This window comes from Cryptotermes secundus, unplaced genomic scaffold (assembly GCF_002891405.2).
Source record: "Cryptotermes secundus unplaced genomic scaffold, Csec_1.0 scaffold488, whole genome shotgun sequence".
Lineage (NCBI taxonomy): Eukaryota > Metazoa > Arthropoda > Insecta > Blattodea > Kalotermitidae > Cryptotermes > Cryptotermes secundus.
Genome location: NW_019736404.1, coordinates 232,130 through 248,271, shown reverse-complemented (window position 1 = coordinate 248,271; position 16,142 = coordinate 232,130). Strand labels below are relative to the sequence as shown.

Below are 16,142 nucleotides of genomic sequence, written 5' to 3'. Positions count from 1 at the left end.
TAGCTTTCTCTTGAATAGCCATTCTTTCATTCTTCTGACCTTCAGTCAAAGATTCGAAAATCCGAAAAGTGTAAGCAGTGCTAGCAGAAGACCAAATGATTTTATTGCTTCCATCTGTTTCATGACACCAGGGACAGCTAAAATTTGTCAAGTGTTACAAACAGAAATGAAGTTATAATGCAGAACAACTCTGTGAAGAACTGGGAAACCATTTTTGCAGTGTGCATCAAAATTAAAACACAAAAAATTGAAAATAGAGTATAACACTTTGTATTAAAATTTCAAATCTTCCGTTATAATATGAGACACTATGTTCTTTTCTGATATAAACAAAGTTAATTCCATCCATTTATCATAAAAATTGAGCTAGATACAGCATTTTTAAACACAACGCTTAAAATTGATTAAGCGCCTAACAGGAACGGATATTTAAACGCAGAGTAGCAACGGGCATTTAAACGAGCACCAGCAGCGGGCATTTAAATAAACTCCGGCCAGCTCAAGCTTACCACTATTTCGAAGTCCGGCGTTTAAAGGTTAATTGAGCCCTTGGGATTAGGTACACCGGGTGCGTACGTGGCTCGAGTAGCGAGCCGGATTTTTACTGCAGGAGAAATGGAGGAAACGCGAAGCCTAGGCGGAAATGACAGGAAATCTGGTACCAGTGGAAAGAGTGGGAGGTTCGATAGGGTCATGACCGTACGAGAGGATAACGGGCCTAGGTACTGCGTATTAAAGGTGTTGAATACCCGTGGTCAATATTTGGAGTTGGGGAAGAATATACGATTGGGACAGGCCGAGCCCCTGGGGGAGATTCCATCCGAGCAAGCAGGAGTTGATTTTCGTTACCCGGGGAGGAAGGGAACGGCGAACCTTCGGGTTAGTTCCGTTAACACAAGAGATACTCAGGAACTCAAGGAAGTAAGGGAGAAACTAGAGCAGAAGTTAGATCACTTGTCCGAAAAGATAAACAAGTCTTGTTACCAGTGCTTGAACAATATTTAGATTTATTTTGTATCTACAGCACAGGGGTGCTACCCACTAGAACGAAGGGCTATCACGAGATTCGGACAGGGGACGCCCTGCCGATTAAGAAGAACCCATATCGTGTACCCTATGCATTAAGGGAGGAGATGAGACGCCAGCCTGATGAGATGCTGGCTAAAGGAATTATTACTCCCTGCGCCTCGCCGTGGGCGGCGCGAGTGATTTTAGTCCCCAAGAAATCACCGGACAGAATTCCAAAATATATATTTTGTACCGATTTTTGAGGGTTAAATTCAGTGACGTGTACACCAGTGTACCCCATACCTGATATCAAGAGCAACCTCTCACTTATGGCGGGGAGTAGATATTTCCCGTTATTTGACATCGAAAACGCGTATTGGAATATTTCTATACGTGAGGAGGATAAGGATAAGACCGGATTCGTCACCCCATTCGGTAGTTTTAGGTACGAGAAAATGGCCCTTGGTCTTTCAGGCGCCCCTTCGACATTTCAACGCGTCATGGATGTCATGTTGGTGGAGTTGCGTGATGTAGAGGTACTCGCATATTTGGATGACTTGCTGCTGTTCAGTGAAACGATTGAAGATCACATGAGACAAATGAAGTTGGTGTTTGAACGCGTGCGAGAGGCGAATTTCAAATTAAGCGTCGCCAAATGTACGTTCGCAGTTCCGGAGGTGGTATATCTCGGTCATGTTAATAGTAACGGCGTTGCGGCAGACCCGGGTAAAGTTACAGCCATCAGAGAATTCCCACGGCCAAGAACGGTGAAAGATGTCCGCGCATTTCTAGGCCTATCCGGATATTATAGGGCTTTTATAAGAAATTACGCAGCCATGAGTCGGCCCTTAACTCAACTAACGAGAAAAGACGAGAAGTTTATTTGGACAGATTCCCAGCAACTGGCCTTCGATGATCTCAAGGCCGCCCTGACATCCGAATCGGTGTTGGCGCACCCTCGGTTTGATCAGCAATTAATTCTTAATACAGATGCTTCTGATTATGCTATTTCTGCCATTTTGAGTCAGCTGCAGAATGGGAAGGAATGGCATATCAGCTTTGCTAGCCGTATGCTCAATGCTGCGGAAAGAAATTACAGTACGACTCAGAAGGAGTTACTAGCTGTTGTATTTGGTACACAAATACATAGGTGTTTTTTATATTGTAACGTGTTGCGTTACTGAATACGCCGTTGAGATTGTTAATTGGTTTATTCAACAACCTACAAATAACGGCTACAAGTAATTATCACAATGTTACGGGTTTCCACACTTTACAAACCCTACAACAAAATTTCTTAACACTATCTTCAAGAGTCTTCACGTATTAATAACGCGGGAGCTATACAAGTCTCCCTGAATTACACACTCCAAGTATAACTGTATTACAGCACTCACTAAGTCTCGAAAGCACACAATAAGTCTTCTGCTCGCTGACTTCTTAGTTATCGCACACTCGTAGGCTGCTACCTTGAGCACTGTTGATAACGCACTGACTCTCGCTTGCTGCTCAGCCGGCTTTTATTCCGTTCGCCGTTGCTAGTGCCACGTGGCGTATAGCCTAGGTCGCTGTTACCCCTTGGTGACGTCACCGCTGTTGACTCGCTTTGCATAGCTTCAAGGTTGCGGGGACTCGGCTAACTTCGGCTCCGCTCGTGATGTCACCGCGGGGAGAGTTGCGGGGTGATGACTCGCCTATTACGCGAGCGCTATATTACCGCCACGTGCTGCTGGGGAGGTTAGGGGTCAACATGTCACAATATGGAAGAAAATTCAAAATTGTTACCGATCATGAAGCACTTAAGTGGCTGATCACGGTGAAGAACCATCATTGTGCACGACTGACTAGATGGGTTCTCAAATTATCTGAATATGACTTTGAAATTGAACACAAGGCATGCAAGAAGCATGTCAATGCGGACTGTCTATAGCGTCATATTGCTTCCGTTGCTACAGGAGTAGCAAGCCGGAGATGTCAAAGTGCTGAGTCAGGCGAAACCCTCACTCGTAAGACTGTTTACACGGGACAGCAACAGAATCCGTATTGTAAGGAAATAATGGATAAAATTAGCACAGATACAGGATCAAAATTCTTTATGAGTGACGATGGGCTTCTGTACGCGGGACAAAATTTGGAAAACGGAAGGTTGGTTGTACCTCATAACTTGATACAGCCCATTATCGAAATGCATCATGATAAGGTGTTTGCAGGGCACCAGGGGGTGAAACGGACCAGAGACTTGATTAAACTTAATTAATTTTGGCCCAATATACCCGGGATGTGGAAATGTACGTGAGGCAGTGCGAATCGTGTGCCAAGTTTAAGGTAGGGCGACACCCCACTTCACCCTTGGGAGAGTTACCTGAGACGACCTCCCCATTCGAAATGACCTCCATAGATATATGTGGCCCTTATCCAGAAACAAAGGGGGGAAACCGGTAGCGGTACCGGTTTTTGTGACCCTCCTAGTGAAGCATGTTTTCCAAGCATAGGTTAAGTGATATCCACGGACGTCCGATAAGGGGTGAGTACCGTTAATGCCCCCTATCAGGGCACAACAAGTGTGAAGGATGAGAAGACGCTGCTTGGGGCAGATATTGACTCTGACCACAACTTACTGGTTGCCAAGTTCCGAACCAGGTTGAAGAAAATTATAAGATTTCAAAAGAGCAGACCTAGATGGGATTTGGAGAAGTTACATGCTCAAAGACAAAGCGTGCAGGAGACTCTAGAGGAGAAACTCGGTGCAACTGAAGGTGAAAGTGGATATGCTGTAGCGCAGTGGAACAATATAAAAGAATGCATGTTAGATACTATCAGTGATTTGGTTGGTAAAGTTGAGAAGATAGCAAGAAAACCATGGGTTACACAGGAGATGATGAGTAAAATGGAGGAGCGAAGGAAATGGAAGAATGTCAACAATGATGAAGGCAGGAGGAAATACAGGAGACTGAGGAATGAATTGAAAAGAGCCACGGACAGGGCCAAAAAGGAATATCTTGAGAAGATATGTAATGAGATTATAGAATTTCAAAGAACAGGACGTTATGATTTGATGTACATGAAGACAAAAGAACTAGGATGGAAAGAGAATCATGGGATTCAAAATATTGGCATCGAAGACTCCCAGGGGAATAGAATAGTAGATTAGATGCAAGTGCTGAAAATTTGGGAAAATTATATTACAGAACTATGTGATCGACCAAGTCAGCCAGAAACCTTAGAAGTTGAACCGGAAGAAGTAGATACAGACGAGAAACGACCATTTATTTTACAAAGTGAGGTGGAAAAAGCTCTCAAGGAAATGAGGAAGGGAAAGGCTACAGGAGATGATGATGTACCTGGAGATGTGCCCAAGTTACTGGGGGAAGGTGATTTTGAAAACACTGACAAAACTATTGAACACCATATATGAAATTGGAGAGTGGCCCAAGGACTTTACAGAAGTTACAATGATTGCCTTAAAGAAAAACACAAAGGCTACAAAATGCAGCGACCATCGCACAATAAGCCTTACTGCACATGCAGCAAAGATAATAGCAAAGATACTTAAAAGAAGAATTGAAAGGAAAATAGAGGTTATACTTGGAGAAGATCATTTTGGATTTAGTAGAGGATTAGGAACCAGGGATGCAATTGGGATGATGAGAATTATAGCGGAACGAACTTTGGAGATAGATGAAGAACTGTGTGTTTGCTTCATAGACTGGCAGAAGGCATTTGACCGGGTAAACTGGACCAAATTAATGCAGATCCTGAAAGAAACAGGTATCGATTGGCATGAAAGAAGATTGATTAGCAAATTGTACATGGATCAGAAAGTTAGAGTACGACTGGACAGGGGGGAGACAGGAAGTGTGCAGATTGGAAGAGGAGTTCGACAAGGATGCTGTTTATCACCAATTCTGTTCAACTTGTACAGCGAATGCCTTACCAAGGAAGCTCTGGATGGGCTCGGTGACTTCAAAGTAGGAGGGCAAATTATTCAAACTGTGAAATATGCAGATGACCTTGTGTTAATGGCTAAGGAAGAAACTGTGCTACAGGGCATGATTGATAGACTAATTGAAATTGGAAGGTGCTATGGCATGGAAATGAATGTGGAGAAAACAAAAGTAATGAAAATTTCGAGACAACCAACCCCAGTCACAATAAAGATAGACCAAAAACAACTAGAGAATGGGAAATGTTTTAAATATTTGGGTAGCTTGTTAACAGATGATGGAAGGTGTACTAGTGAAATTAAAACCAGGATTGCCATGGCAAAAGCTGCATTTAGCAAGAAGAAGTATCTTTTTACCAGCAAATTGGACTTAAATTTGAGGAAGAAACTAGTGAAATGCTACATTTGGAGCATACTTGGACACTTAGGGTAGTAGATCAGAAACATCTGGAAAGTTTCAAAATGTGGTGTTGTAGAAGGATGGAGAAGATCAGTTGGACCGATTATGTGAGAAATGCAGAAGTGTTAATTAGAGTCAGTGAGCAGAGGAATATCCTACAAGAAATAAGAAAACAGAAGGCTAATTGGATTGGTCATGTTCTACGCAGAAACTGCCTTCTAAAAGAAGTTATTGAAGGAAGGATAGAGAGGCGGAAAGAAGTGACAAGAAGACGTGGAAGAAGACGTAAGAAGATGCTGGATGATCTTGGGGACAGAAGAGGATACTGTCGTTTGAAGGAGAAAGCTCTAGAACACATTAAGTGGAGTAATTGTTTTGGAAGAGACTGTGGACCTGTCATCTGACAGATTACTGATGATTATGATGATGATAGTATTATATACAAGGCCTCTTGTCAGTCTAGGTTCACTACAGCAGATTATGTCCTATTTCTAGTAGTACTCGCTTCCACGGCAGTCTAGTCACTTGAACGGTCATATACCTGACCGCCACCAAGTTTAAGCCTCATATATATTCTGTGGCGGGCTTCGCCTTATCCGATGTTGCGAACATTCTCATTATCATGATTTTGTATGACTTCTGCTTGTTACCTGCATAATTTTTTTATAAAGTCATATACGTACGTGATTTTGAGTGCCATGTGCAAATCGCGGATCAGCGTGCTCCTTGGAAAACTGCCTATCGTGCGGAGAACCTTTTTTGCAGGCGCTGCAACTTCACTAGATGGGTGTCTACGGCAAACTCCCAGGCGGGACTAGCATAAGTCATTACGAATATAATAAGAGCTTTATGGAGGGTCAGTTTCATGTTAGCGCTCAATCGCTCACTTTTGAATAGGGAATATACTCTAATGAATGTTCGAAGGCCTTGGCTTCAATCATTTCTATATGTAATCTCCATGTCACTCTCTTATCGAAAATTACACCTAGATATTTTGCACTATTTACAAATGGAATATTTCTTCCATTTTGAGTAGGACAAGACTCGGGCGGTCGACGACCACGAGAGAAGTAGACCCCCTGAGTCTTATCTTCATCAATTTTTATATTCCAGCGCTCACACCAGGCCTCCATTAAGCTGAGACCGCGCTGGAGTTTTCTAACAATAAAGCCCTCCTTGCGATCTGTCGCATACCGATAGGTGTCGTCCGCAAAGAGGGCCAGATAAACACCATGAGTTTGGGGCATCATTTATATACAAATTGAAAAGTGTAAGGGAAAAGACAGAACCTTGTGGCACCCCTGCTTGCATTTCCCTTGGTGTTGACATTTCGCCTTCAACCGAGACCCTGAATTTACGCTTAGAAAGAAAGGACCCAATAAGTTTGGTCAAACTGTTCGAGAATTCCAATTTTGATAACTTATACAGCAATCCTGAGTGCCACGTGGTACCAAAGGCTTTATCAATGTCCAAGAACACCGCAGTCTTAGACATTTTATTGTTTAAATTAATGGTCGCGTGGTCGGTCAGCCTCATACATTGCAATGTCGTGCTGTGAAGATGACATCTGACACTGATATTTTTGTGAACCACAATATCTAACACGTCACCATTTCCCGCAGGGGAATAATGAGTGGGGCACTGTGGTGCTGAAATTTCGAAGTCACTCCTATCAAATAAATCAACGAGTTCCAAGCCTGAGGGGTTTGAAACTCTGCTATTCCAAAATGGGTTCTTAGCATTCAAATCACCTGCCAAAATAGACTTACGTCTGAAGCTTAAGAGCTCAGTGATGTCAGCATCACTCCAGGCTTCGCCTGGAGATTTGTAAACAGCTGCAAGCAGCACTTCGCTATTACCAATTGGTGTGCAGACCCCTGTCGCTTCTACTGAAACAAGGGGTGGTAGGTCTACGTGATTTTGGGGAATGCCTTTTCTTACTGCAACGGCAGTTCCGCCTTTTCTGCCCGAGTGGCGGTCGATTCTATAAAAGTGGTAATTTGGAATAAAGAACCTCTCATGAGGTTTCAGATGTGTGTCTGAAAACAGGGCCACATCTATGCGTAGGTCTTGCTGCTGTTTACTGAGCTCATAGTGCTGCCTCCCAATGCCGTTCGCATTAAATGCTATGACTTTAAGAGGCCTATGAACTCTAGTGGCCATTTTGTTTCATTAGGTTTAGACCAATTTTAGTAATGGCCATTATTTTTTCCTCCTTGGACACTGCGCCACTGACCTGTCATAATCTGCTGTACTACAGTCACTACTCTCAAAATATTGTCGAGAGATGGACTGTTTACATGAGGAGCCTGAACTGACTGACCTATTTCCTGTTGCAGTGCAGGGGCTGGAACAAACTGCTGTCTTGCTGCAGGTGTAGAAGTCACCGGAGAGGGATTTTTTGAGGATGTTGCTTTGAGCCGCCGCTGAGTGCCTCCGCGAAGGAGACACCTGGAGTGATGACGTTTGATGAAAACACTTTCCCTATGGTAGTTCTGGGCATTCTCTGTGTCTTCTTCTTTTGCTGCTCCTCCTTGGCGTATCTGCAAACCCGATAATTGGCAGGATGTGGGGTTTCTCCCTCCGCCAGTCGGCAGTTGCAACATGCTGGAGTGTAGGCAGAGTTCCCCTTTTCTGGGCACTCCTTGTGTAGTTGGCAACCTCCGCAACACAAACAACGTGGGGGTTGCTTGCAGTTTGCCCAAACGTGACCGAACTGCTGACAGTTATAACACTGTGTAAGCCCGTTTTGCCCTTTGTACGCATCTACCCTGATGGCAATGTGGCTGAGGTTGGTTAAGCGGAAGAGTTCTTGGGACTTTTCCGTTCTTGGTAGGGGCACAAGGAACAAGGGAAAATTGATGGTCCTTGCTCCTTCCGGAGGTGCCTGACGACTGGTTGTCATTTGTTTGACGTTAATAACGTCAAAACCCAGACTCACCAGACCGTCAGAGATATCCTCCGCTGGAGTATTTTGCGGGAGGTGACAGATGACAGCTTTAATGGGGTTTTAGGATTTTGGGTAGTAGGAAAAGTATGCAAGATTGTTATCCTCCAGGAATTTCTTTATTGCTGAAAAGTCCGCCATTTCTTTTGTGACAATTCTGGTCCCACTCCTGGTGTTGCGGAACTCAAAATTGCCATTTACAATGCCTTTGATATTCCTCTGCAACTGTATCAGGATAGTTGTAGAGGTTAGTACAGTGGGAGGAGGCCTACCTGACCTGCTGCAAGATGAATGCTGCTGTTCCTTGTCGGTTGTTTCCTCCACGACATCCATTTCTGTCGTTCTGAGGGGTTTCGCCTACGCCTTCTTTGCTCGCGAAATTCCTCGACTGATTCTTCTTTTTGTTCCAGGAGCGACTCTCGCATCTCCCTGTGGATGGCAGCATAGAGGTGCAGCATGGCTGTGAAGAGAGCATTCCATTAACTGCACAAAAACAAAATTAGCAGCTCCGTCGGCCTTTCGTGCCACCGTAACAAACAAATGAATCAGTGAAGCGCTTTACACAACAGCTGATACTAGGAAACCACGCGGCAACGCAATTGTAAGAAGACTGGCCTACTCCGTTGACTGGAAATTGAGTTTCTGAGTCTTTCCGCGAATTGCATTGCCGTTTTCTCAATTTGTGTTGCTCAATTTAGTAACATGTGTTCAACTTAGGCTTACAACAATTCTCGGAAATCGCGGTTGCCAGTTTCCTTGGTGTGCCGTCGGCCATACAGCTACGCGCTCTAGTTAACAACGCCTCACACACTGCGCAGGTTTTGTACAACGATTACCTTGAGCGGATTTGAGGGCCTGTGAATCAACACGTCAGAGACGGCAAGGGCTAGCACGCATTCGTGCCACGTTCTATCATGCAGCCACGGATCGCTCATACTTTTCTGTTAAAGAATGTGACAAAAGCCACGATAAAGTATGATGTGGATGACCCATGTGGTCCATGGTTCTGCTGTTCAAACCCAAATAAGGAGGAATGATAATCATCTCACCTGCGATAATCACTATAGTATTAATACAAATATTCAGTACGAAAAAATAACATGAATGCGTATCACTAATACAAATCAGTGACATCCATGAACCATCCGTGTACCTGTGTTGACACGTCAGGTGGTTCATGATTTTCACCAGATCTAAGCAATCATAATTTCACGTCCTGGGAGACAACTGTACCTGTGTTTTATAGCGACAGGCATTTTAAAAATACAATTTTACCATCTGCATGCAAGTGGTCGTCACGATCTGCGACGGTAATACAACACAACAGCAAAGAAAACTAAAGTTGCATAATATCTCCTTTTCGGTCGACATAAAGCACCATTGAGGTTTCCGGCTGGAATATCAACCAATCACTGTCCTAGTAACGCTATCGCCAAAGCTCCGAAGATTCGATTGACCAATGAAATGCCTCAAGAGTATTCGATTAGGTGACTACAGTCGGATTTACACGTGTACATGAATAGAGATGTTTAGTAAATAAGGTGTCAACTATTTTATGCGTACGGATTACCTCTTATGACATTCAGTAGGTTACTGTGCAATCAATATAAAGCCACCAAACTGCTGACTTCTGGTGACGTGGCCTCATTGAAGAATTATGTTGAACAGGTGAAGTTGTAAAAAAAAAAAAAAACTAATAGAGCTAAATAAACGGAATATAAATATTAAAACACAATTAAATTTTATTGCAAGAAACTTACGTTTAATAATACAGTCGAAGTCTACTGGTGCACAAGTAAAGACTCGTCCAACTAACATAGTGGACAAAGTTATTGCAAATGTTTTTGCTGTGCATCATGTCCCATACTTAAAGTAGAAAGACCCTTGTATTCACATCTGCAAAGCTTAAAATGTCCATGTAAATTAATCATTAGGTTGTGTAAGACCTGTGTTATTACAGCTGTGATTGCTGCTAGGTAATAAAATATGAACCACTAATAGAATTCTGAACATCTGTTCATTTGCAGCATGAAGTGTATTTTGCACTGTTACATATGTATGAAGGCATGTTTCAGTCACAGGAATGCAATCATATTTCAAGCTACATCATACAGCCATTTAAAGTGTCTAATATATGAGTAATTGCCTCATGTGCTTGATTCCTGCTTGAAAATTACTGTTGTGTACTATCTTTTTTCTCATTGGGTGAGACTGGGTGTACTTGGTACTGTGGTCATTGTTTGGCCTATTGTACCAGCCCCAGATGATAGATGATGATGATGATGATGATGATTGTAGAGCAATCGGTGGAATGTGAATTGACAAAGTAAGCCGAAGTACTCTGAGAAAACCTGCCCCAGTCCCACTTTGTCCACCACAAATCCTGCATGACCTGACCTGGGCTGAAACCCAGGCCACCACGGTGAGAAGCCAGCAACTAACAGCCTGAGCTATGGCATGGCCTAGTGTGGTTACCTACTAACAAAGGAAATTGTGCCAGCGGTTCTCTGCATGTGCTTGATTTAATGCACAATGGAAGGGCACATTACATCGCTACTGGTTTATGTTTGGTTTCTAAAACTGATCAAGGCGATGAGAATTAGTATTAGAATTTTCAATGAAATACTGATTGGGATGATTATTACATTATTCTTCATTAACTGAATACAGAAATCCACAGGATGCCTGCAAATTTTGCAAATACAAACATTTCTAATTGGCTGAAATAACTTGTAAGAGGTGTAATGTGTATCTACAAGACTGCTGTTCATAACTGACTTACATAGTCAAGGAGAGAGCTATGTGGACCCTCCAGAAGAAACTAAATATAACAAATGGATGCTTCCACTCCCCTAAAATTTATAATTACACTAATGCAGATTTGTATATTTTCCCTAATATATCTACACATTGTAGGAGCCGGGATAGTGCGATCAGTATAGCTACTGGCTATGGGCTGGACGACCAAGGGGTTGGAGTTCAAGTCCCAATAGGGTCAAGAGTTTTCTCAACATCATCCAGACCGGCTCTGGGGCCCTCCCAGCCTCCTATCCAATGGGTACTGGGGAACTTACCCTGGGGGTTAAGTGGCACGGCTTGAAGCTGACCAATCACCTCCAACTAGAGCTGAGGTCAAGAAAACGTGGATCTATACATCCACTCCCCCACAAGTCTTCATGGTGTAGTGCTTAATTAGTTAAGCACAGGGACAACTTTACCTTTACTGAATTTTCCACAAAAGGGACACACCCTTCTTCCAGTTTCTCATGTCATTTTAATCTTGTCTGTCATTAATTTCCTCACCCTCTGTAACAGGCTACAAACTATGATCTGGTCTGTCAAATATTACCATTTCACCTCTGGCAAATGGGGAAAATTTCAGACTGTATCTGGAGAGGGGGTCACAGAACCATTAGATTGCTTGCTGTTAGTGACTGGTAAGAAGGACTGATACCGAATCAGGTACTGATCTATGCTTATGATGATACATTAGACAAAAACATAAATACCGTAAAGAACAGAGAAGACCCTTATACTGCTCTCATACAGTTTTTGGCATCAGACTGGATGCACTGAAAATACACATTGTAATTGATGTCTTTAGCATGGTCACCAATCCAGTAAAAATCCATTCCAGTACACCAGTATTGGTGACACTAATGGTTTGCTAGAAATTGATGTGATATTTAGTAAGGAGTAGAAGTACATATATTCTTTCATATAGGCATCAGCTTATTGGGGTTGGTGAAATAATTAAAGAATTATCTTTATGCCTCATTCTATTAACAGTTTTTCCATAAAAATAAGAATGTGAATTTTGAGGCATTATTCAACAAAGATAAGCTTCATCAAATGGAATGTGTAGCAGATATGTTTAGATTGCTGGACTGAATGTTTCTTAGCAGGCCATAATTCAAGTATCTTCAGTTATATGAAAAATTAAATCTTTACAATTTAAACTGAAGTTGTGGGCTTCAGATCTCAGTATTCATGTTTCAATTCTTGCTGCTCATGTTGAAGAATAAAGCTGCTTCGCATTTAAATGAAATCTTACTCTCAGAAACTGAAATTCATTTGCTCAGTTTGAAAGAAGAGATGAAGATATCTTGGGAGGGACTGAGAAAATCATGAAAATAGTATGGTCAGTGTTCTGGCTTCAAACTGTGCACCTGATTAGGGGTTTTGAGCATTAGTACCAGATCAGGCTGATCAGTGACTTACATAAAGGTGGGAGGAAAATGTTAAAGTTTAATGTGGTCTGAAAATGTGGATTCACCTGGCTCATGTAGGGTAAAATGGTGGGCCTCTGTGAACACAGTGATGGACATTTAAAGTCAACATGTTGAAGTTCACATACTTGAACCTAGGTTCGTTGTAAGGACATGAATGAGGACACACAGTTTGTACCAGATTTAGACTGAAGAATTATAGTTCTGCCATGATTTAACAATCCCTAGTATCAGTGATCAGCATTGTCTGGCAATCATGTTGCTTAACAGTTTTAAATTGAATCTGAAGAATTCTAGTCTTGTTACTCATTTTATGTATTGGAAGAGTATTTTGTGAATTTTAATAGGAAGAGTAAACTTAATGCCGGTTATTTTCTTGGGTTTTAGTTGTATTATTTTATTATATCTGTATGATTAGCATTGTGCTGTATTTTATTGTTGTTTCTTTTATATATTTGGAAGTGTATTTTGAGTATTTTTGATAGGAAGGGTTGAATTGATACTCATGTTTTTTATGATCTGAGTAGTATTATTTAACATATCTGTATATTGACTTGGTACCTTGTACTGTTTTTATTTATGTGTTTTGTTTGACTTTTCCACACCCTCTGAATGTATTTCTAGTATTGGATTTATGGAAATAAAGACTACTACTACTACTACTACTACTACTACTACTACTACTACAAACTCTTTGCTTATCTGTACTTTTACTACTGCAAGTTTGTGAATGCATGCTTCATTCTTTGAAGCTGAAATGAAGATCAGGCAACAGCACTGCAATTGCTCACCAGAGCTGGGACTTATTACATCATGTGCAGACAGGGCTAGGGAATTTTAAATTGCAGTGCAACTATAGTGACTTAATTGTGGACATAGTATCTTGAGGGCCAAGTGTCTTGCTAAATCATGAGCAACCATGTTCTTAGGTTACTTCTGTTTTTAATAATAACATATTAAACCCTTTTATTTCAGGTAAACTAAAACATGTCAGCATTAGCAAATCAAGATAATGAAGAAAGTAAAGTAAGAAATCGCAGGGAAAATGAAAAACCACTCAACTTTCTTGCCAAGATAGCTCTGGGCTGCCAACAGATGAGAGTCCAATCTGACAAAGGGAAGGAACAGGAAGTGAAAGGGCTCTCAGACTATACTGATAAGTACTTTGATGACTCAGAGGAGTTCACAACTGATAAATGTGGAAATTCCAGTAGAGATGATACTGATCTGAGCTACCTGTTGGAAAGTATTTGCTCCATGAATGATTCTCATAATGCAGTCAACAAAATGCATCTGTTAGCATCTTTAGCCAACATGTGTATGCAAAGACCTGAGCTGTATGAAACCATAGGTTCCAGCCCACTGGTTTACTACGCAGAAAGTTTATTACTAACATACACTGAAGCACTCTATATGCGCAACAGTTATACACGAGGAATAATTATAGCAGGCCCATCAAGTTCAGAGCTTATCCTTCTTATTCCTGTCCTCAAACTTCTGGCTTCTTCTGCCAACATGGCTGTTCAAAAAATCCGAGCCATCTTTCTGTATCAGTCAGAAGTACTGCTGCAACTGATGCGAGCCTCAAATCAATGCAGCTACAATGCCATTTCAACACATAATAAGTTGCATGATGCAGTTTCAGGCAAGGTGCTTGCTGGTGCTATTTTAGAAATGTCTAGTTTGGATACATTGACATTATTTGCAAAATGTTTTGGAATAGATGCAGTATCACTTAACCTGAAGTTGCTGGGTTATTATACTATTTTGTATGACACAAGTGGTACAAATGAAATTAACATTAATCTGAAGATTATTAGGAATCAATCTCCAAGTGGTAAAAAATACACACAGTCACTTGCAAGCAGCTCTGATCATAATCCCATTTTGGATTCTTGTGAGAGTATTGATAATGTAAATTGGAGTGACATAATTGTTGCACGAATTCTGCTGTTAAAAGTTGTCTTGGTATACATGAAGGATGACTGGAAGGAGCATTTGGCTCACATCAGTAGCCAAGTGCAAAAGCACTTGAGAACAGAGGATGCAGTATTACAGAAGCCACAAATTGGAGCTGTTTATGGCTTCTGGAGCTCAGTAAGTGTAACACAGTGTTTGTGATTTATGATGTGTAGCATACCTGTCAAGGTTCTGCTCTCATATATGTGTAAATATAAACAATGCTTTTCTTAGTATAAATAAATGGTTCAAAGTAAACCAACTTTCTATAAATTTTAACAAAACCCACTACATTCAATTTACAGCTAGAAATAATAATCCTAAATGTGAAATAAAAATTGTATATGATAAAAAACAAATTATATCTATATGCAATATTAAATTTCTTGGAATATTCATTGATGACACAATGAGCTGGAAATACCACATTGAGTATATTAGTTCAAAACTAAGTGCAGTCTGCTACATAATAAGATCGCTTAAAGCATACACATCCATAAATACTGTAAAAACGGTTTATCACTCTTATTTTAATTATAGTATAAATTATGGTTTACCCTTTTGGGGCAACTCACCCCAAAGTATAAAAATTTTTAGAATGCAAAAGAATATAATTAGAATTATGTTGGGCTGCAGAAGGAGGGATTCATGCAGGAACTTGTTTAGATAATTAGAAATCTTACCTCTGGCATCTCAGTACATACTGTCTCTTATGCTCTTTGTGATAAAAAACAAACAAACAAACAAATTCATAGTAAATTAAGAGATTCATAGAATAAATACCAGACAGCAAAATTATCTTCATCAGCCTCTTGTAAATTTGAATAAATACCAAAAGGGATACTGTTTAGGAACGAAGGTCTATAATAATCTATCACAACATATTAAGGATATATCAAGTGACACTAAGAGTTTTGAGATGCAATTAAAACACTTTTTATATTTGAATTCTTCTTATTCTTTACAGGAATATTTTGGCTATAAATCTTTTTAAGATGCGAGTAGCTGCCTTGCTTTACAGTTAAAAGAAGACAAGATTGTCAGTCTATGTTCTGGTTTTTAGATACTTATTTTAGATATAAACAATCTTTATATCACTGTATACTAGTCTTTATTTCAATTTATTATATAATTAATGTATGTTATACAAAACTCATTAATGACGTGTTTTAACTATTGAAATTTAATTAATAGACTTGTATAAAACTGTACAAATTGTATAAGGTTTGCCATTACTTTTACTACTAAAATTAACTTATTTATTATATTGTATATATTGTGACGTGCTGAGCTATGGATGACGCCCCTCCCCCCCCCGCCAGCCGTGATGCGCCGAAGCGAGCCGATGTTAGCCGAGTCCTAGCATCCTGGTCGCTAGGCAACGCAAGTCAACAGCGGTGACGTCACCAAGTAGTAACAGCGGTTACCTCCGCTAGCGTTACATAGCAACACAGCGACATAGCAACAAGGGTGCCTATTACGTGGCCGTTTTCCCGTATTGTCCGATCGAGGCTACATAGGGAGCAGCGAAGGCTATTCACAGTCAGTTCTAGTGTGGCTACCGCAGAGTTGTACTGAGTCAGTCAGCGAGTCCTGGACCTATCGTCGAGTTAGCCAGCAACCAGTCAGTTGTATTGTGGCATTTGGAGTGTACTA

General features: G+C 41.0%; 1 protein-coding gene across 4 annotated transcripts in view; it reads left to right on the top strand.

The window, feature by feature from the left end:
- LOC111869878 overlaps positions 1–16,142 on the top strand; it is a 58,932-nt gene that overhangs the window by 5,731 nt on the left and 37,059 nt on the right. Inside the window, exons 2-3 of one of the 4 annotated variants that reach the window (XM_023861723.2) lie at positions 8,709–8,899; positions 13,503–14,624. In XM_023861723.2, the coding sequence (XP_023717491.1) occupies positions 13,515–14,624 (1,110 nt within the window). In that variant the 5' untranslated portion in view covers positions 8,709–8,899; positions 13,503–13,514. Of the gene's footprint in view, positions 1–8,708; positions 8,900–9,656; positions 9,967–11,567; positions 11,761–13,502; positions 14,625–16,142 lie in introns of those variants that run through there. The other 3 variants (XM_023861720.2, XM_023861724.2, XM_023861725.2) reach the window with 3 other exon arrangements.